Raw genomic sequence first — 20,650 nt, 5'->3', positions numbered from 1 at the left:
TTTTCACATCTCTCCTATAAGTGGCCATTTTTAGTTTTTTTCCATGCCCTCTCGACATTCTTCCATTCCACATACACAGATCTTCCCTATCCATTTTTTCCATGCCAATCATCACTCTGTATATTGCTATCAGGTCTCCTTTCTCTTCTGTTTTCCATTGGAAGTTGCATTCTTTTCAGTCTGTCTTCATAAGTCAAATCTCTTAAGTCAGGCACCATTTTCTTGCAGCCCTCTGTACTTTCTCTAGTTTCCTTATGTGTTTCTTTAAGTTCAGCCCACTGTATTGTTGCATATTCAAGCCTCGGTCTTATCATTGCAGTAATTATTTTCTTCATCATTTCTTCATCTAGATATACAACGCCACTCTTATGTTCCTCAATAAGTTCAATACTTCTCAATTGTGTGTGTGTGTGTGTGTGTGTGTGTGTGTGTGTGTTTGTGTGTGTTTGTACCTAATTGTAACATCTAAAAGAGCTATGCTCTGTGTCCTTCTCCATATCTACTAATGTCCAGCTTTTCTTAAAATCATGAATATTCCTTGCTGACCACTTCACGTCTAAACTATTCCATGCTTCCACCCTTCTATGAAAGCTATATTTTTCACATCTCTCCTATAAGTGGCCATTTTAGTTTTTTCCCATGCCCTCTGACATCTTTCATTCCACATACACAGATCTTCCCATCCATTTTTTCCATGCCAATCATCATCTGTATATTGCTATCAGGTCTCCCTTTCTCTTCTGTTTTCCATCAAGTTGCATTCTTTTCAGTCTGTCTTCATAAGTCAAATCTCTTAAGTCAGGCACCATTTTTGTTGCAGCCTCTGTACTTTCTCTAGTTTCCTTATGTGTTTTTTAAGTTCAGCCCACTGTATTGTTGCATATTCAAGCCTTGGTCTTATCATTGCAGTAATTATTTTCTTCATCATTTTTCCTAGCGGGTGAGCTTTAAGATAGGAGGTACCCTAAAAAGTATCCCCTTTAGCCCATAAATTCCCGTGAAAAGCCCACATGGTATAAAAAAAAAAAAAAAAAAAAAGAAAATTGTTAATCTTATGATTATATGCAGTTGTGGTTAAATTAAATCCTGACAAGTTTTCAATCCTCACCTCCAACAACACCCTGCATTGAGGGAAACAGTTCTTGGAAAGTGACAGCTATTTCATCAAACGACGATTTGTGCAAGTTTTTTTTTTTTTTACTGTATCATTCTTTTCTGGGGTCCCAGATGTGTTCTTTTCTCCTCAGCAACTCTAACGTCATCATCTCTATCTCTTAGAGACCACATTTTCAAAACTTACTCCATGATGTCACGACGTAAATAAAGTCGAAAATTGACTAGCAAGACCAACATGTTGGTTTTGACTTGTGACTGCTTTCTCCAGTCGCTAGGCGCCGATTGCAAGTCGGAAACTCTACGTACGTAAAAAAAGATGCAAATTGGCATGTATTTACCTACTTGTATTATACAGGGTTCGAGCTGGGCTCATAGTGTCCTGTCTCCATATCTCTATTTATCTAATTTTTCTTTAAAGGTATGCACACTATGTGCTGTAACAAACTTCATTATCCAATGCATTCCATTTTTCCACCGTTCTGTGTGGAAAACTGTATTTTTCAGTATCCTTCACACACTGCCTCATCCTGATCTTCTTTTCATGTCCTCTTGTCCTTCCATCTTCTTTTGTCAAAAGCACCAGGTCTTCTTCATCTATCTTTTCAGTATCATTTACTATCTTATACATTGTTATTAGGTCCCCACGTTCTCTTCTATTTTGTAAGGTTGGCAGTCCCATTTCCTTCAGTCGTTCTTCACATGTGAGGTCCTTTAACTCCGGCACCATCTTTGTAGTAATCCTCTGTATCCTTTCCAATTTTCTTATATTCTTTTTAGAGCTTGGAGACCATACCACTGCTGCATATTCCAGCCTTGGGCATATCATGCTTGTGATGAGTTTTTCATCATATCTTTATCCATGTAATGAAATGCCACTCTTATATTAATTAACATTTTATATGATAGTCCAAATATCTTGCTTATTAGAGCTCACATTTTTTTGTATGATCACTCCAAGATCATTTTCTTCTTTACTCTTCACTATTTGTTCTTCTCCCATCAAATAGTTCCATACCAGTCTTCTCTTACTCTTGCCTAGTTCCATTATGTGACATTTCTTGGCATTAAACTCCAATTTCCACTTCCTGCTCCACTCATAGATTTTGTTTACATCTTCCTGCAACAGCAAACAGTCCTCTCTGGTTTTGATAACTCTTAACAGCTTTGCATCATCAGCGAATAAATCTATATAACTGTTTATCCCAACGTGAATGTCATTTACATAAACCTGAAACATAAAAGGGGCTAACACTGACCCTTGTGGCACTCTGCTAGTTACTTTATCCCAAGATGAGTATGTAACTCTGATCACAGTTCTCATTTCTCTATCCTTCAAATAATCTCTTGTCCATTTGAGCAAGGTTCCTCGCAGTCCTCCTATATTCTCTAGTTTCCAAAGTAGTCTTTCATGAGGGGACTTTGACAAAAGCCTTTTTTAATATCCAGGTATACGTACTGTGTCTACCCATCCATCTCTGTTTTCAAGTCCTGCAATAACTCTCGAGTAGAAGCTTAATAAGCTTGATACACATGACCGCCCTGTCCTGAACCCAAACTGTGTGTTCAATAAGACATGCTCCTCTTCTAGAAATTTAACCTATTTTTATTTCACATGACTTCCCAAAACACTTGTAAGTGACACTGGTCTGTAGTTTAGTGGTTCAGTTGCCTTTTCTCCTTTGAATATCAGTATTACGTTGGCTCTCTTCCATTCTAGTGGAACTTTCCCTTCATTTATTGAACTTGTAATTATTTCCCAAATTCGATCCAGTAGTTGCTCTTTACATTCTTTTAACACCCAGCCTGATACACCATCTGGCCCTATTGCTTCTCTGACTTCCAACTTATTCAATAATCTTCCAATATCCTTGTACACTGCGATCTCCTGTAATCCATGGCAATCCAATGTTCTATTAGATTCTGTGAAATCATCTTCAGCAGTGAATACCGTTTTGAAGCTCTCATTCATTATTTCACACATGTCCTTCTCTGTTTGGTATGTCTTTCCTTCTTTAATTAATTTTTCAGTTGTTTCTTTATTCTTTGTTTTGCCGTTTGTAAACTTGTAGAAAAGTTTGGGTTCGTCTTTGCTTTTATCCACTACATCTTTCTCAAAATTTCTTTTTATCTCTCTCCTTACTCTAATATATTCATCTCTAGCATTGTTGTACTGCCGTCTGTTATAGTCATTTCCCTGCTGTAGGAGTTTCTTCCACTCTTTATCTTTTGCCTTTTTTGCTTGTTTGCATCTAGCATTGTACCATACATGTATTTTTTTTCTGAACTCTATAAACAGGAACTAACTTTTTTGCTCCTTCATTATATTTCTGTAAGAATATATCATATTTTCCTTGTACAGTCTTTCTGTACATAATATTACTACACTCAATATCAGCAAAATAAATCCTTAATTTTTCAAAATCCGCTCTTGCAAAATTTAATCTCTCTCCTTTATAGTCCTCTCTGTAACTTATCTCATCTTCCTCCTGAATTTGCATCTCTAATGTCACATGGTCACTTCTCCCCATTGGACTAAGGTATTGTATGATTGGAGGGCATTCTGGTTTCTTTGTGAAAACTAGGTCAAGCAATGATGGTTCTTTTTCCCCCCTGTACTTTGTTGACTCCTCCACCCACTGGTCCATTGCATTAACCATAGTCAACTGTAACACTTTCTCACTCCACTGCCCAGCATTATCCATTACTTCCATCTCTTTCCTGTTTATATTTCTACAGTTGAAGTCTCCAACTAAAAGTATTATTCTGTCTCTTCTTATTATGTTATCTCGGCACTTTATCACCTCTCTTTGCATATCTTTATGTTCTTCTGATCCCCATGTATTAGTTTTGGTGGAACATAATTATGTAACTATTATTTTCCTTTTCCTCAAATCTTCTGTTTTGATTGTTAATCCCATTACTTCTACTTTGTCCTCACCATATTGCACATCCTCCACACATATATTATCACGAACCATTATTAGCACTCCTCCTCCCCCTTTATCCTTCCTGTCTCTCCTCCAGGTATTATATTCTTCCTCTTTAAAGTTGATATGGATCCCTCCTCTCAGTTTTGTTTCAACGATACACATTACATCTGGCTTTTTCTCTTTCAAACAATCCCTAACTTCCAATATGCTTGATAACAACCCATCTATATTAGTATAACTCACTCTGAATTTCTTGCCTCTTCCACGACCTCTTTTCTTTAGGTACCACTTCTTTCGTCTCATATCCAGAACCCTCCAGTAAAAATTCTTCTTCTCTATCTCTGTCCTTTTCTCGTTTTTTCCTTAGCTTCACTTCTTAGCACTTTCTCCTCTTCCCTTTCCTCTAAGTTCATATCTCTTTTTATCCATATGTCCATGTGTTCAACATCATTGGCCAGCTTCCCTTTTCTAGCCATAATTTCCTCTACAGCTACTTGAGATCTCATTCTCACCTTCATTGGTCTCCTATCCCCTTCACGGTATCTTCCTAGCCTGATCACTTCTTCCACCTCCTGGTCAAATTCTTGTGTGCTGTCTTGTATTCGTTTGATAACAGTTTTGGCTAATTGTCTTTCTTCACGTTCTCTCGTGAATTTATTTGAATTTTCTTTTCCTTCATCCCCAAAATCATGAATTTTTTTTTTCTTGTCCACTGCATCCCGTACCAATTCTTATTTCTCTTTAATAACTTCAATTACAGCGACTTTCGTGTTCTCCTGAATATGTCTCCTTACCACTGAAAATTTTACTTTTTCCTCTTCTTCCTCCTGTTTCCATTCATTCTGTAGTTCTTTCAACTTGTTATCACCTAATCCACCTTCTGCCATATCTTCAATGCCGTCCTGCACTTTAGCCTGCAAGCTCCTTAAAGAGCTTTCGTAATTTTGGCATATGGCTTTTAGAACGTCATTTTGTGTGTGTAATTCACCATTTGATCTGCTGCAGTCTCTGACGAGACAGCCAGACGTTACCCTACGGAACGAGCTCAGAGCTCATTATTTCCGATCTTCGGATAGGCCTGAGACCAGGCACACACCACACACCGGGACAACAAGGTCACAACTCCTCGATTTACATCCCGTACCTATTCACTGCTAGGTGAACAGGGGCTACACGTGAAAGGAGACACACCCAAATATCTCCACCCGGCCGGGGAATCGAACCCCTGTCCTCTGGCTTGTGAAGCCAGCGCTCTAACCACTGAGCTACCGGGCCATGTGTGTGTGTGTGTGCGTGTATTCACCTAGTTGTAATTTTGCAGGGCCTGGGTATCATACTCGTGTGGCCCCATCTCCATATCTACACACATCCAACTTTCCTTTAAAACTATGCACACTCGCTGACACCACCTCCTCACTCAAACTATTCCACACCTCCACACATCTCTGTGGGAAACTATATTTCTTCACATCCTTCAAGCATATTCCCTTGGCTATCTTTTTACTATGCGATCTCGTAGTTCTATTTAAATTTTCCTCTCTCAACATCATTTGCTCATTATCCACTTCATACAAACCGTTCAACAGTTTATAAACCTGTATTAAATCCCCTCTTTCTTTTCTTTGTTCCAAGGTAAGCAAATTCATTTCTTTTAATCTCTCCTCATAGGTCATTTCTGCCAATTCCGGAACCATTTTTGTTGCCATTCTCTGCAATCTCTCCAACTTCCTTATATGCTTCTTTTTATAAGGGGACCAAACCACCCCAGCATATTCCAATCTTGGTCTAATTACCGTACTAATTAATTTCTTCATCATATCTTTATCCATATAATGAAAGGCTAATCCAATATTTCTAATCAAATTATATGTTTCTCCAAACATCTTGTCAATATGAGCCTCAAACTGCCCATGGTCTTGTATTATCACTCCCAAATCTTTTTCCTTTTCCACCTTTTTCAACACTACTCCTTCACCCATCTTATATGACCCTCTTGGCCGTCTTCCACTCTTCCCCATCTCCATTACATGACTTTTGCTCAGATTAAATTCCATCTCCCACCTCCTGCTCCACTCCCAAATCATATCCAGATCTGCCAGTAAAATTTCACAATCTTCTTCACTCTTCACACACCTACACAACTTCGCATCATCCGCAAACAAATTAATATAACTGTTTACTCCCTCTGGCATATCATTAATATAGACAAGGAAAAGTATTGGTGCCAGCACTGAACCTTGTGGGACTCCACTCCACCACCACCGACCAGTCCAACTTTGCATCCCTTATTACCGTTCTCATCTCCCTCCATCTCAAGTAGTTTTCCATCCACTTTAACACTTTTCCCTTTAGTCCTCCATAAATCTCTAATTTCCATAGCAGTCTCATGTGAGGTACCTTGTCAAAAGCCTTTTTTAAATCCAAATATACACAGTCCATCCATCCCTCTCTCTCTTGTATTTTGTCAACCACTCTCGAATAAAAGCTCAGTAGATTTGTTACACATAACCTCCCTTTCCTAAAGCCAAATTGATGATCCGATAATAACTTATGATCCTCCAGGAACTGTATCCAATATTTCTTTATCACCCTCTCACAAATCTTACCGACCACACTTGTTAAAGACACAGGTCTATAGTTAAGAGGCTCTTCCTTACTGCCTCCCTTATAAATGGGCACCCCTTCAGCTCTTTTTCACTCTACCGGTACTTCCCTGGTTTCTAATGAGCACCTTACAATATCATATAATGGATCTATCAATTCTTCTCTACATTCCTTCAATAATTTGCCTGAAACTTCATTTGTTCCCATCGCTTTATCATCTTAAAGTTCCTCCAACATTTTATATAACTCCTTTTTAGGTATCTTAATGTCATCCATGTGCACATTTCCTTCTACATTTTGAGGCTTTACAAACATTGTTTCTTTAGTAAATACTTGTTGAAACCTCATCATCTCCTCTATATCTAGTATTTTCTTTCACCCTCTGTTCCATCATATTTTCCATCATTAGATTAAGAATCTCTCTCCCATGCTTCCTCTCCAACACCACTTACTAGATTTTCCCAATCCACCTCCTTACAATTAAAATCTCCTACTAGTATCACCTTTCTTTTCCAGTTAATACACTTTCCAAACTCTGTAAAGTATCCTTGATCATATTGTCGTATTCCTTAATGTCCAAGAATTTGTTTTAGGAGGTACATAGGTCACCATGATTATTAATTCTTTTCCATCACTTTTTAACCTTATGCTTATCACTTCTGCGTTGTTCTTCCCATACCAAACCTTATCCACATTTATCTCCTTCTTCGTCATAATCATAACTCCTCCTCCACCTTTACTCTCTATCCTTTCTCCATATATTATATTTATTATCCAAATTTACCTTTGTTTTTCATGTAATTTTGTCTCAGTCAAACACACTATATCAGGCTTCTCCACCATCATATAGTCTTGCAATTCCAATCTACTTGACAGTATCCCATCTATATTAGTATACATTACGGTCCACCTACTGCTCCCTCTAGGGGTTCCTCCGCATTCCTTCTTTCCACATACCACTTTCTGACTCTCTCTCCTATAACTCTCCAAAAAAACTTTTCTTTTTCCTCTTCAGACCGTTCATCATTTTTCCTTCTCGCCTCTTCCAACAATTCCTTATATCTTCTCCTCTCTTCCTCATTTCTATTTTTTCTTACGTACACCTCTTTACAACCTTCTACCTCTCTTAATTTTGATGTTCTATATAAGATGTCCTCCGCAGATTGTTGTGACTTCAGTACTACTTTAATCGGTCTCCTTACTCCCTCCTTATACGGACCCAGTCTATGGATCTCTTCCACTTCTTCTTGTAGGTCTTTTTTTTCATCATCATTTAGATTTTTGAACAGATCTCTTACCGTTTTTAATTCTTCCTTAATTCTCTTAGGCTTATATGTTATATTTTGTTCTTTCATCCCAAATATTAACACACTCTTCTTCTTTTCTGCTATTTCTCTTATCAATGTTTCCTTATTCTTCATAACATTAACCAGTTCCTTGGACCTTTCTTTTTTGTCTTCCTTCAACTGATCTTTAATTATTTCTTGTAATCCAACCATCTCTGCTTCCCTCGACTCAGTCCATTGTGTTTTCTTCAGTTCCCATTCCCTTTCAAACCTTTCATTCTGCTCACTGATCATTTCCTTAAAGTCATCTTTCTCCTTTACTACTTTCTCCATTTTCTCCTCCAACCGTCTCTTGTATTTTTCAACCTCCACTCTCAAGTGTGCATTCTCATCCACCAATCGTTTTCATTTTCCTCCAGTCTCTTAACTCTTTCCTTCAAAGCCTTGCGGAATTCTCTATCCTGCTCCTCCTCACTCCTCTGAACTTTTAATTCCTTCACCAACTCCTCAAATTTCTTCTCTAGCATTACCAATCTACCTTGCATTGTTGCCCCTGTTGAAGATGGACTCATATTTTGAATGGCCACTTTTGTTTTGCTCCTGGGCCTCATCGGCATATTTTGAATTTGGTAACTTATTTCTTACTGGTCTATCCATTTCATTTCACTCTTCCTGGAAGCGTGTGGGTGTGTGGTGGTGTGCACTGGCGGTCAGACCTGGTAGCTTTGTGTGTGGTGGGATGCGTTGGCGGCTGTTTATGGCTGGCCTTTGTGTGGTTTCTGCGCTGTCGTTTGGAGTGCGGAGGTTTCAACACCTCCGATCACTCTTATGTACACGCCACCAGGCTACGTTCACTCTGTACACTCGTTCACTCGCTCTGGTTGCCCTTTTGTACTAGTGACAGTTCTCACTCCAAGCACATTGTTTAGCGTGTGGAGTGTTAGGCAGACGGTACTCTGAGCAAGGAGGCACGTCCGCTCTCCATGGAGTGTGTGTGTGTGTGTGTGTGTAATTCACCTCGGTCGCCTGCTAGTCACCCCAGCCAGTCTTCCCCTTTACGGAGCGAGCTCAGAGCTCATAGACCGATTTTCGGGTAGGACTGAGACCACAACACACTCCACACACCGGGAAAGCGAGGCCACAACCCCCGAGTTACATCTCGTACCTATTTACTGCTAGGTGAACAGGGGCTACACATTAAGAGGCTTGCCCATTTGCCTCGCCGCGCCGGGATTCGAACCCAGCCCTCTCGATTGTGAATCGAGCGTGCTAACCACTACACTACGCGGTGTGTGTGTGTCTCTGTGTGTAATTCACTGTTTGATCTGCTGCAGTCTCTAACGAGACAGCCAGACGTTACCCTACGGAACGAGCTCAGAGCTCATTATTACCGATCTTGGGATAGGTCTGAGACCAGGCACACACCACACACCGGGACAACAAGGTCACAACTCCTCGATTTACATCCCGTACCTAGTCACTGCTAGGTGAACAGGGGCTACACGTGAAAGGAGACACACCCAAATATCTCCACCCGGCCGGGGAATCGAACCCCGGCCCTCTGGCTTGTGAAGCCAGCGCTCTAACCACTGAGCTACCGTGTGTGTGTGTGTGTGTGTGTGTGTGTTTACCTAGTTGTACTTGCCTAGTTGTAACACACAAGAAAAGAGCTATATATGCTTGTGCTGTCCCGTCTCCATATTGTTGTGATGGCGCAAGGGGGGGAGGGGTAGCTACTTCCAGGAGTGAGATGGTATTGTTGACACACGAAGTGGGGGACCGGAAGTGATAGCTACACAGGTGGACAAAACAATTGTGATTGGCCCAGAGGCGAGCGAATGCAGTATTGCTAAAGGGGTATTTAAGCTGCCCCAGCTAGTGCGGAGCAGTCAGTCTCGCCAGCAAGTTGTCTCGCCCGGCTCTCTCCCTGCTCTGCTCTGGGCCTGTTACTTGCTGCTGGCCAGTCCCCACTCTCAGCATCTACCCAGTCCTGCCTGATTCATCTGAGTGTGTACCTCATTTCCCTTGCAAGTCACGGATCTCTCGTCAAAGTTATCCCTGTGCCGCCCCTGTCCTGAATGCTGTCCTGGTCTCCGCCGCTGAGAGTAAGTTACTGTAGTGGCGTTGGAAGCTTAAGTAAGGACCTTGGGTGCCCTGCCTTGCCCCTTGGTTGTTGAGTGTGGGTGGCCCTGCTGTTTGGGCGGCAGTTCATAACAATTGGTGTCAGGAGTTTTGGGATAATGTTTGCCTAGTGAGGTTGCCGGGTACGCTTGAACTATGGCAGACTCAGACGTGAAAGGCAGTGAGATGCTGGAAGGCGGTGAACCATAGTGGAAAAACATGTTCGCTATGATGATTGCGTGAATGGACGAAATAAGTGACATGAGACGGGCAAGGATTGAAATGAGACAGGATTACAGAGCAGCATTGATGCGCCAGGACATGACAGAAGAAGTCAAGAAAGAACGGGTGGCAGTGAAACAACAGTGTGAGGGACGCACTGGAGTCACCGAGAGCATGGTGGACGGCTGCCCGTGTCCTGAGGTGGTGGACACTGGTGAGGCGAAGACCGTCGTCAGGAAAGAAGTTGTGGCAGTACAAGACCTCCCTGTGACAGACCAGCAGCTGTGTGACGTGATTGGCCACTGTACGACGCCACGAGGCCCCGTGATGTCTATGATCACGGTGGGTGGCGTAGAGAAACTACCAGCTTTCATGGCCGACATGGAGGAACCCTGTCTGGTGGGGCTGGACTCCCTGGTTCAGAGTGCAGCGTGTGTGGACTCCGGAAGGATGCAGAAGCAGGTATGTGAGGAAATGTTACCGCTGATCCTGGAGGACGCTGCTGAACAGGTCGAGAGCCTGTGACGAGTTCAAATGTCGAGGACGAGGGGCTGGAGCTGCACTGCCGAGTCGTGAGGGAAGGTGAGGTTACAGACACCACTGTGAGACCCCGTGAATGCCAAGCAGTGGTGAGTAGCTGCGGTGGTGAGGTTGCAGACACCACCAGGACAGCACACAGACGGCAGGGAGTGGCAAGCAATGACAGTCGTGAGGTGGACGGAGACATGGGTGAAGCGAGCCCCACGCTATCTCCACATGTGGTGGACTTGGAGGTATGTAGTTCCACTAAACTGACTCCTAAACAGATGGTGAAGTTGGAGAAGCAGCTGATGGAGCATGAGGACGTCTTCAGCTGAGATGCACAAGACCTTGGCTGCAAGTGGCTGCACGGCTGGGCTGTCGTGAAGGAAGGATGCTTGTGGGGCCAGCAGGGACCACCCTCATCGCCGGACAAGTGAGGTGAGAAGCGACAGCGAGGTGGTGGGTGACGGCGGGTATAAAAACTATGTTGTGGAGTGTGTGGTGTTAGTGACAGTGAATAGTGTCGGGACGACTATTTTTTGTGTGGGAGGGCAGTGTTGCGACGGCGCAGGGGGTGGTGGTAGCCACTTGCAGGAGTGAGATGGTATTGTCGAGAGACAGGAAGTGGGGGACCGGAAGTGATGGCCACGCAGGTGAACAAAACAATTGTGATTGGCCCAGAGGCGAGCGAATGCAGTATTGTTAATTAAAGGAGGGGGGTATCTAAGCTGCCCCAACTAGTGCGGAGCAGTCAGTCTTGCCCCGCTCGCTCCCCGCTCTGCTCTAGGCCCGTTACTTGCTGCTGGCCAGTCCCCGCTCTCGGCGTCTACCCAGTTCCCTGATCCTGTGTGAGGACAGCCTGTTCCTCCAGTGATCCTGTGCCCACCAGCCTGAGGGAGTAGTTGTCTCTGTCTTGCCTGTCTGAGTGAGTCTGTCTGATTTTTAGTGTGTACCTCGCTTCCCTCGCTAATTACGGACCTCTCGTCAAAGTTATCCTGGTGCTGCCCCCATCCTGAATGCTGTCCTGATCTGCTGCTGAGTAAGTTAAGGTTGTGATGTTTGAAGCTGAAGTAAAGACGTTGGGTGCCCTGCCTTGCCCCGTGGTTGTTGGGTGTAGGTGGCCCTGCTGTGTGGGCGGCGGTTTGTTAACAATATCTATGAAAATCCAACACTTCTTTGAACTTATTGATTGTCCTTATTTCAACGACTCTCTTATCTAAACCGTTCCACACCTCTACACATCTTTGTGAAAGGCCGAACTTCTTCATATCTCTCTTGCAATTGCCCTTTCTTAATTTCTTTCCATGTCCTATTGTGTCACTGGTGTCCCAGATTAGTAATAAAGTCTTCTCTATCCAATTTTTCCAGTTCATTCATTGCTCTTTACACTGCTATTAGATCTTCTCTTTCCCTTCTCTGTTCTAAGGTTGTAAGACTTAGTATTCGTAGCCTTTCTTCATATCACCTTTCACTTAAACTTGGAGGAAGCTTTGTTGCTGACCTCTGTATTCTCTCTAGTTTCCTTATGCGTTTCTTTTTGTTCGGCGACCATACTGTAGCTGCATATTATTCTAATTTTGGGTGTATTAAGGTCGTTAATTTTTTTTTTATCATATCTTCGTCTATGTACGTGAATGCCACTTTTAGATTTCTCAAAAGTTCATAGGCATTTCCTGAAATTCTATTTATGTGCTTTTTTGGTGACAAGTCTTCTACAATGGTTACTCCTAGGTCTTTTTCTTCAGACTTCTTTTTAATTTCTTCATTACCCAATAAATAAACTCCCTTCGGCCTTCTTCTGCTCATTCCAATTTTTTTTTTTTTTTGCATTAAATTCCATTTCTCATGTGAATGACCATTCCACTATTTTATCTAAATCTTCTTTTCTATTCACCCTCCTCAATTATAGCGTCATCAGCAAACAGACTGATGTAACTATCTATATTTTCAGGTATACCGTTCACATATTCTGCAAACATTATTGGTGCTAATAACTACCGACCCCAGCAGAGCTCCACTTGAGACTCTTTTCCAAGTTGTTGTTTTTTTTATTTCTCTTAAAATTAATTGTTCTCATTCCTGTCTTTTTAGAAACTTAGCCATCTATTTCAGAAGTCCTCCCTTTAGTTCTCCATTTTGTTCAAGTTTCCACAGTAACCTTTTGTGTGAGACCTTGTCAAATGCCTTCTTTAGATCTAGATAGATAAATGCAGTCCACCCAACCATCTATTTCTTGCACTATGTCAACTACTCTTGAGTAGAAGCTTACTAAATTTGTGACACATCATCTTTCTCTTCTGAATCCATACTGTCTATCTGCCAACATACCTTTCTCCTCCAGATATTCTATCCATTTCTTCTTTATCATCCTTTCATATATTTTTGCTATTACACTGGATAAGACACTAGTCTGTAGTTTAATAGATCCTCCTTATTTTCCCCTTTGAATGTAGGCACGATATCTGCTCTTTTCCAGTCTGTTGATGCTTTACCCTCTATTAAGGAACTCATAATTTGTGGACTTTGTCTGCTAACTGGTGACTGCATTTCTTTACAATCCAGTTTGAGACTCCATCAGGACCTGAGGCTTTCTTTGCATCTTGTTCTTCCATTATTTTCCTTACTTAATTCTTTATTCTACCGACACTTGCATTTCACAAACACCATCAGTTAATTCAACTAGGGTTTGACATTGAAAGTTGTTTCATCTGGTGAAGACTGACTGGAAGCAGTTGTTCATCACTCCCACCATATCTTCCCTGTGTGTGTGTGTGTGTGTGTGTGTGTGTGTGTGTGTGTGTGTGTGTGTGTGTGTGTGTACATTGCCTTGTCTTTCGTTATCAAGTAGGGAAGCCCATCGAGCCCAATGGATTGACCCAGACCGAAACCCACTCCCAGCTGGTATTTACCTATGCTGGTATTTACCTATGGCTGAGAGAGAGCCAGGGGGTCAGTTGATTAGTTTGTTGACATAATGAATCAATCAATCAATCATGGGGGACATAAGGCAGGGCACGCCATCGCCTTGCCTACCCTATGGCATCACTCCACGCAGTCAGGCCTCGCGAGATCCCGTGCAGGCTTCCTTCCCATGCCAAGTAATTCCCAGCAGGAGGCATCAACTTGCCGCAGTCATGAGTTCTGTGGACGTCCCCTTGGCCTCCTCCATGCTGGGTTATCCCTTTCCGAGACAACCCGATATGCAGGATCAGCTTCCAAGTAGCTTACCACATGCCCATATTATTATTATTATTATTATTATTATTATTATATATATATATATATATATATATATATATATATATATATATATATATATATATATATATATATATATATATATATATATATATATATATATATATATATATATATATATATATATATATATATATATATATATATATATATATATATATATATATATATATATATATATATATATATATATATATATATATATATATATATATATATATATATATATATATATATATATATATATATATATATATATATATATATATATATATATATATATATATATATATATATATATATATATATATATATATATTGCAGTTGGCGATGACAGACTATGCTGGTAATCGGCTTTGAATCAGTATCATGGAACAATTGCTGATTTGACACAAAGTCATACCAGTGGTATCCCATGATCCTGCAAAGGCATCTAGCACTAAAGACATCAAATTTGTGTCTTCTGTAGGAGTTTGTATTTACCCAAGAGCGGTACGATATGTTTACCTAGATATAAGCAGGCGCCATGGGAACAAGGAGTCAGTCCTGGCCCCGCTTTGTCACAGCTCGCCTTGTACTCTTTCGCTCCACCAATAAACCAAGCAAGATCCTGGTGTTTCTGCATCCCCTCACACCCCAACATGGCGCAGTATCGTTTAAACTGGGGTGAGGCACCAGGACGCGTCCGAGGTAACCCCGGAATGGAGCAAGCAACCCTGGAAGAAGTAGTTACCGAAACACCGGCAAGAGACCGCGTGGCGCTTCATCCGCCATTACCAAGCCCTCCCGCCACAGCTCCCAGGCCTGGGCCCTTCAGCACACCCCTCGCCCCATCTGCATCAACACGGTCACCTGGCGCACAAGCAGCTTCACCATCACATCGTCCGCCGGCTCCCCCGTCGGGTCCTGGGACGGCAACTCAAGGCATGTCACCGGCAGCGTTCGAGGCATGGGCCGTTAGCGTGGAAGACTACGGCCTGATCTGCGGGTGGTTCCCGCCTCTCGCCGCCCCATACGTGCGTCTCCTGTGCGACGGCAGTCTCCAGCAGCGTATCGACGCACGCTTCGACAAGCAGGACTTCCGGCAGCTCTCAACCAGTGCAGCGATAGAGGTGGTCAGAAGTGTGGTGGTGGGGCAGCGGTGCGAGGTAGGTGCATGGTCCGACCTCTTTCAGTACTCCCAGGAACCGGGAGATAGTGTCGATGTGTACGTGTCGAGGTGCCGCGCCCTGGCAGCCGAGTGCAATTTTCGCTGCCCAGAATGTGATAGTTTGCTGACCAAGTATATCATGAGCAGAAAAGTAGTCGTGGGGCTCAGTGATCGCAACATGAAAGCTGAGGTGTTACGGTGCTTCCCTCGCCTGACGTCCGAAAGTGATGTGGTGAACCAGTGCGAGATCATAGAGGCCGCAGACAAGGTGGCAGGGCAGCGGGCCACAGGGAACGTGGCCGCCCTGGCGGACGCCACATGCCGCAATTGTGGGCGTAAAGGGCACTTCTGGCGCGTGTGCCGCGCCCTCACACCAGGCAGGGGCCCCGCTACCTCCAACGCAGTAATTGTGGGGGGCGTGGAGGCGACGGCAGACCTCTCAGTGCGCATCGTCTGCCCCTGGCCGCAGGCGGAGTGCTGCACCACGGCGGTAGCCGACACAGGGGCTCAGGTGTGCATCGCTGGCCGGCCCCTGCTGGAGAGTCTTCACGTCTCACCCAGGACAGTCCGCCACGTCGCCGGTGGAGGGGTGAAGCTTCTGGGAAGCCTCACGTGCGAGGTGTCAGTGGGGCCCATCACCACGTCCGAGTGCGTATACATAGCTGAAGGGGTGCAGCGGCTGTACTTGTCACTCGGAGCTTGCAGAGCCCTTCAGTTGGTGCCGCAAGATTTTCCTCGCCCCGCAGCCAGAATCAGCGCGCTGACAACCCCTGCGCCCAAGACCTCGGCCCACCCATTGTCACCGCCCTGCGAGTTGGTGGAAGAGAACGTGGGGCGTCTAGAGAAATGGCTCCTGGAGGAGTTTGGACGCACGGTATTCGCAACAGAGCGCACACCTCTACCAGAAATGCGTAGCCCACCATACCACATCCACCTCCGCCCCGGCGCACGCCCCCACGCGGTGCACGTACCCGCCACAGTCCCGCACCACTTCTACGACGAGGTACGGCGCCAGCTCGACGACGACATCGCCAGAGGCATCATAGAGGAAGTGCCAGCTGGAGAGCCGACCGAGTGGTGTGCGCGCATGGTGGTGGTGCCGAGGAAAAACGGGAAGCCACGCAGAACCGTGGATTTCCAGAAGCTCAACCAAGCTTGCCTGCGCGAGACTCACCACACCAGGACTCCCCTTTGACCTCATCTCCAGCGTGCCCAAGCACACATTCAAGACCGTCGCTGACGCGTACTCCGGGTACCACCAGATACCCCTGGACAGTGCAAGCCGCAAGTTAACAACGTTTATCACCCCCTGGGGACGATTCCGCTACCGCAGGACTCCCATGGGGCACTGCGCAGCGCAGGACGCCTTCACGAAGCGCCTCGACGACGTCATGAGCGACGTGCCCAGGAAAATCAAATGTGTTGACGACACGCTTCTGCACGATGAAAGTGTGGCGGAAGCCTTCTGGCATACGTATGGGTTTCTACAGAAATGCCACGACAACGGGGTGACGCTGAGGCCTGATAAGTTCAGCTTCTGCAAGAGGAACGTCACGTTCGCCGGGTATGTACTCGGCTGGGAAGACTACCAGCCCAGTCACGACCTCATCAAGAGCATCGCAGACTTCACGATGCCTGCAAGCCCATCACTGACGGATATCAGGTCGTGGTTTGGCCTGGTGAACCAGGTGGCTCCCTTCTTAGCAGTTGCCCCCATCATGGAGCCCTTCAAGGAGCTCCTGAAGAAGCCAGTCGGCAGAACAGTCTATTGGGACGAAACACTCAACGCCATCTTCACGTCAGCGAAGGACACCATCAAAAAGCTAGCAGCAGAAGGCCTCAAGTTCTATGATACCTCACGCCCCACGGCCGTCCTAACTGACTACAGCCGGCAAGGCATAGGATTCGTCGTGTCGCAGCAGTACTGCCAATGCGTGTCCCTGGAGGCACCGATGTGTTGTCCCAACGGATGGAAGCTCGTCCTCTGCGGCAGCCGGCACCTGACCGCGGCAGAAAAGAACTACAGCACACTGGAGGGCGAGGCACTCGCGATAGCCTGGTGTCTCAAGAAGGCCCGCCTGTTCCTCTTAGGCTGCAAAAACCTAACCTTCATCACCGATCATAAGGCGCTCACCAAAATCTCTCGCCTGTGACAAGGAGCTGAAGGACATTGCACGTGAGTGTGAGCGTGAGCGTTAGCATCCTCAACATCAAAGAAAGGACCCTGATGTATAACTTCCGGGTCAAGTACATCAAGGGGAAAAGCAACTGCGCCGCGGACGCTCTCTCGCGCTACCCAGCATTAGCAAGCGCACCAGAGGACTCAGACGAGGCTGACGATGAAGCAGTGTGCGCTGTCATGGTCGCCGCGGCAGCAGACGCCTCTACGGACGATGTGGGTCATGTGGTAGACCTACGTCATGTGGAGGAGGAGGCAGTCAGAGATGAGGAATATCGGCTCCTCCATGAGTGCGTGGCCAATGATGGTTGGGGTGAGCGGAAGGACGCCGAGCCGGCCGCGCTACGCCCGTACTTCAGAATGCGGCGGCACTTGTCGTGTCAAGGCAGCATTGTTCTATATACCAGCGATGAGAGATTCCCCCGCCTCGTCATCCCAGCCGCCCTCAGACGCACCGTGCTCGCCAATCTCCACGCCGGTCATCAAGGCAGAGACTCAATGCTTCGCAGAGCCAGGCAGTCTGTATACTGGCCCGGCATCGACGCAGAAGTGGAGCAAAACGACGCCAGTGCCAGGTGTGCGAGATGCACACGCCCTCTCAGCCAGCCGAGCCGCTCCTGCCCACCCCACCACCCCAGTTACCGTTTCAACAAGCCGTGGCCGACCTGTTTCAGCTACAAGGCAATGTGTACATCGCCTACGCCGACCGGCTGACAGGCTGGCTAGAAGTGGAACACCTGTCTGGGAAGCCACCAGCTCCCGCCTCATCACGTTGTTCCGGCGGTGGTTCACACGCTTCGGCATCCCTGAAGAGCTCTCATGTGACGGGGGCACCAACCTCACTAGCCACGAGTCAAGAAGGTTCTTCGAGGACTGGCGCGTCACCCTACGAATCTCATCATCCCACTACGCCCAATCTAATGGGCGTGCAGAAGCAGCTGTGAAGTCGGCCAAGAGGCTGCTAAGAGGCAACACAACTCGCGGGGGCTCCTTAGACACCGACAGCATTGCCAGGGCGATCCTCCAGTACCTGAACACACCCCTGCACGGCCTCGACGCATCCCCAGCGCAGCTGCTGACAGGCAGACAGCTGCGAGACGCCATACCCGTGGAGAGCTCCCGCTACTTCATCAATGAGCAGTGGGGCAGAACACTGCGCGATCGGGAACGTGCCATGATCGACACGTCAGTCAACTCATCCATACGGCACGACCAGCACGCCCACAGCCTGACACCCTTAAGGCCCGGGCAGCGAGCACGCATCCAAAACCCATCCAGCGGGCGGTGGGATCGGGTGGGAACCGTGCTCGAGCTGTCTGCACCCCGCCAGTATCTTCTACGACTCGACGGTAGTGGGAGAGCGTCCATACGGAATAGACGTCATCTTCGTCCTCTCATCGGTGAACCACAGCTGTCGGATGATTTGACTACGTCCCATACACCTGTGCGCGTCACCACACCACGGCCTCGTCGCACCCAGCGAGCACCAAGGCACCTTGATGATTATGTCTTGAACTCTCCTGTTTAGTTTAACTCACTGTGTCACTCCAGGACATGTATTATGGTTACTTTTCATTTGCTACCCACAGTGTATATTATTTTTTCATTTGTATCATTACACCATCCAGTGTAATTGGGGGGAGAGTGTAGGAGTTTGTATTTACCCAAGAGCGGTACGATATGTTTACCTAGATATAAGCAGGCGCCATGGGAACAAGGAGTCAGTCCTGGCCCCGCTTTGTCACAGCTCGCCTTGTACTCTTTCGCTCCACCAATAAACCAAGCAAGATCCTGGTGTTTCTGCATCCCCTCACACCCCAACAGTATATATATATATATATATACACACACACACACACACAGTGGAGACTCAATACTCGAACTTAATTCGTTCCAAATGGCCGTTCGAGTATTAAAAATTCGACTATTGATACCTATAAATCAGGTAATTTGTTCCAGCCATTGCCACACCCAAGTTTAGAAAAAAGCAGCGGTTTAATGTTGCAGTCGCCGCTAGCACTGACACATAGAAGCAGGGTTAGCCTGTCTTTCATAGGCTTGTGTCCTGGCAAACACTTCTCTTCCTTTGTTATATAGATCATGTTTAGTAGTTTTTTGTTTTCAAAACAGGCCAGTTTCATCAGAATTAATGATCTGTTGTGGGCTTGAGCGCTCCTTATCCACAAGTTTCTTAAATTCAGGCACAAATTACTCAGCGGCAACTCTGTCAGCACTTGCGGCCTCGCCGTGCCTCGCAACAGAATAAATTCCAGTTCTTTTCTTGAAATTCCCAAAGCACCCTTTAATTGCTTTAAAATCATCATTGGAGTTAGATGTAGTATCAGAAATAAGATCGCAATGCAGCAGCCTAGCCTTCACACAAATTATGCCCTCTGACAAAGAATCACCAGCCATCTATCTGCCTTTGGTTTATCCATTCAACAATTTTTCCATTTTTTCCACTGCCGCAGGTCGCTTAGATTGCCTTGTCACACTAATCGCCACATCAGGTCTTTTAATGAGCTCTGTCTTCTTCAGTATTGTGGCTACTGTAGATTCAGCCATACAATACTCAGTTGCAAGATCGGTTATTCTTCCTCCTTTCTCGTATTTATCAATAATCTCCTTTTTCCTTTCGATGGTTGTAACTACATAATTTCTTGTAGGCTTATTCTCACCACTAACAAGCCTCTTCTGTGCCATTGTAAGCTTCTAAATGCAAAAAAAAAAAACTCGGAGAGAAAGCGTAGGACAATGTTATTCTTACAACAGCAAAGGATCAATTGGCTGCGGTGGCCCAGTGGGGCGCGTGGGGCAACGGGAAGCGAGACTCGTTGTTTACAACCACGTGGACAGACGTTTGACCAATAGGTATTTTTTAGAGCATTAAGTCAAACTTTTATGTTCGACTATTGAAAAGTTCAACTATTTAGACGTTCGAGTAATGAGTCTCCACTGTACAATAATAATTATATTGTTTCGCCACTATCTTATCCTTACACAACTTCCACAGCTGCGACAGGTACTCACATAACCTCAGCAGCAGCCCAGAACAGTACAGGACGGAACAGCAACATACACAGGGATACTTCTAATGAAAGTCTGGACTAGCAAGGGAAAGCAAGGCACGAGTACTCATCAGACTCAGGCAGACTTACTCAGAGAGGCAGGAGGCATGAAACACTTAGTACAACTCTTTCAGTTTACTCGGGTATAATACAGTACAGTGTAATACAATGTGTCACGACGAGAGCGAAGGGCA

The 20,650-nt window shown here is 45.2% G+C and overlaps 1 protein-coding gene across 1 annotated transcript; it reads left to right on the top strand.

Moving 5' to 3' along the window:
* Positions 1 to 17,436: 17,436 nt before the first annotated feature.
* On the top strand, positions 17,437 to 18,916 carry LOC123498414 (uncharacterized protein K02A2.6-like). Its single transcript, XM_045245521.1, has 2 exons — positions 17,437 to 17,963; positions 18,106 to 18,916. The coding sequence occupies exons 1-2, from the start codon at positions 17,437 to 17,439 to the stop codon at positions 18,914 to 18,916; spliced, it is 1,338 nt and encodes a 445-aa protein (XP_045101456.1).
* The last annotated feature ends 1,734 nt before the right edge of the window (positions 18,917 to 20,650 follow it).

The sequence above is a fragment of the Portunus trituberculatus genome, chromosome 48 (genome assembly GCF_017591435.1).
Source record: "Portunus trituberculatus isolate SZX2019 chromosome 48, ASM1759143v1, whole genome shotgun sequence".
NCBI lineage: Eukaryota > Metazoa > Arthropoda > Malacostraca > Decapoda > Portunidae > Portunus > Portunus trituberculatus.
This window is presented reverse-complemented; position numbering and strand designations above follow the sequence as displayed.

What these genes read in the sequence shown, in the direction of transcription:
- LOC123498414 (XM_045245521.1), top strand. Translation starts at nt 17,437, where the DNA reads ATGTATAACTTCCGGGTCAAGTACATCAAGGGGAAAAGCAACTGCGCC. An exon ending in CAAAACGACGCCAGTGCCAG is followed by an intron (nt 17,964 to 18,105) that starts GTGTGCGAGATG and finishes ACCGGCTGACAG; the next exon opens with GCTGGCTAGAAGTGGAACAC.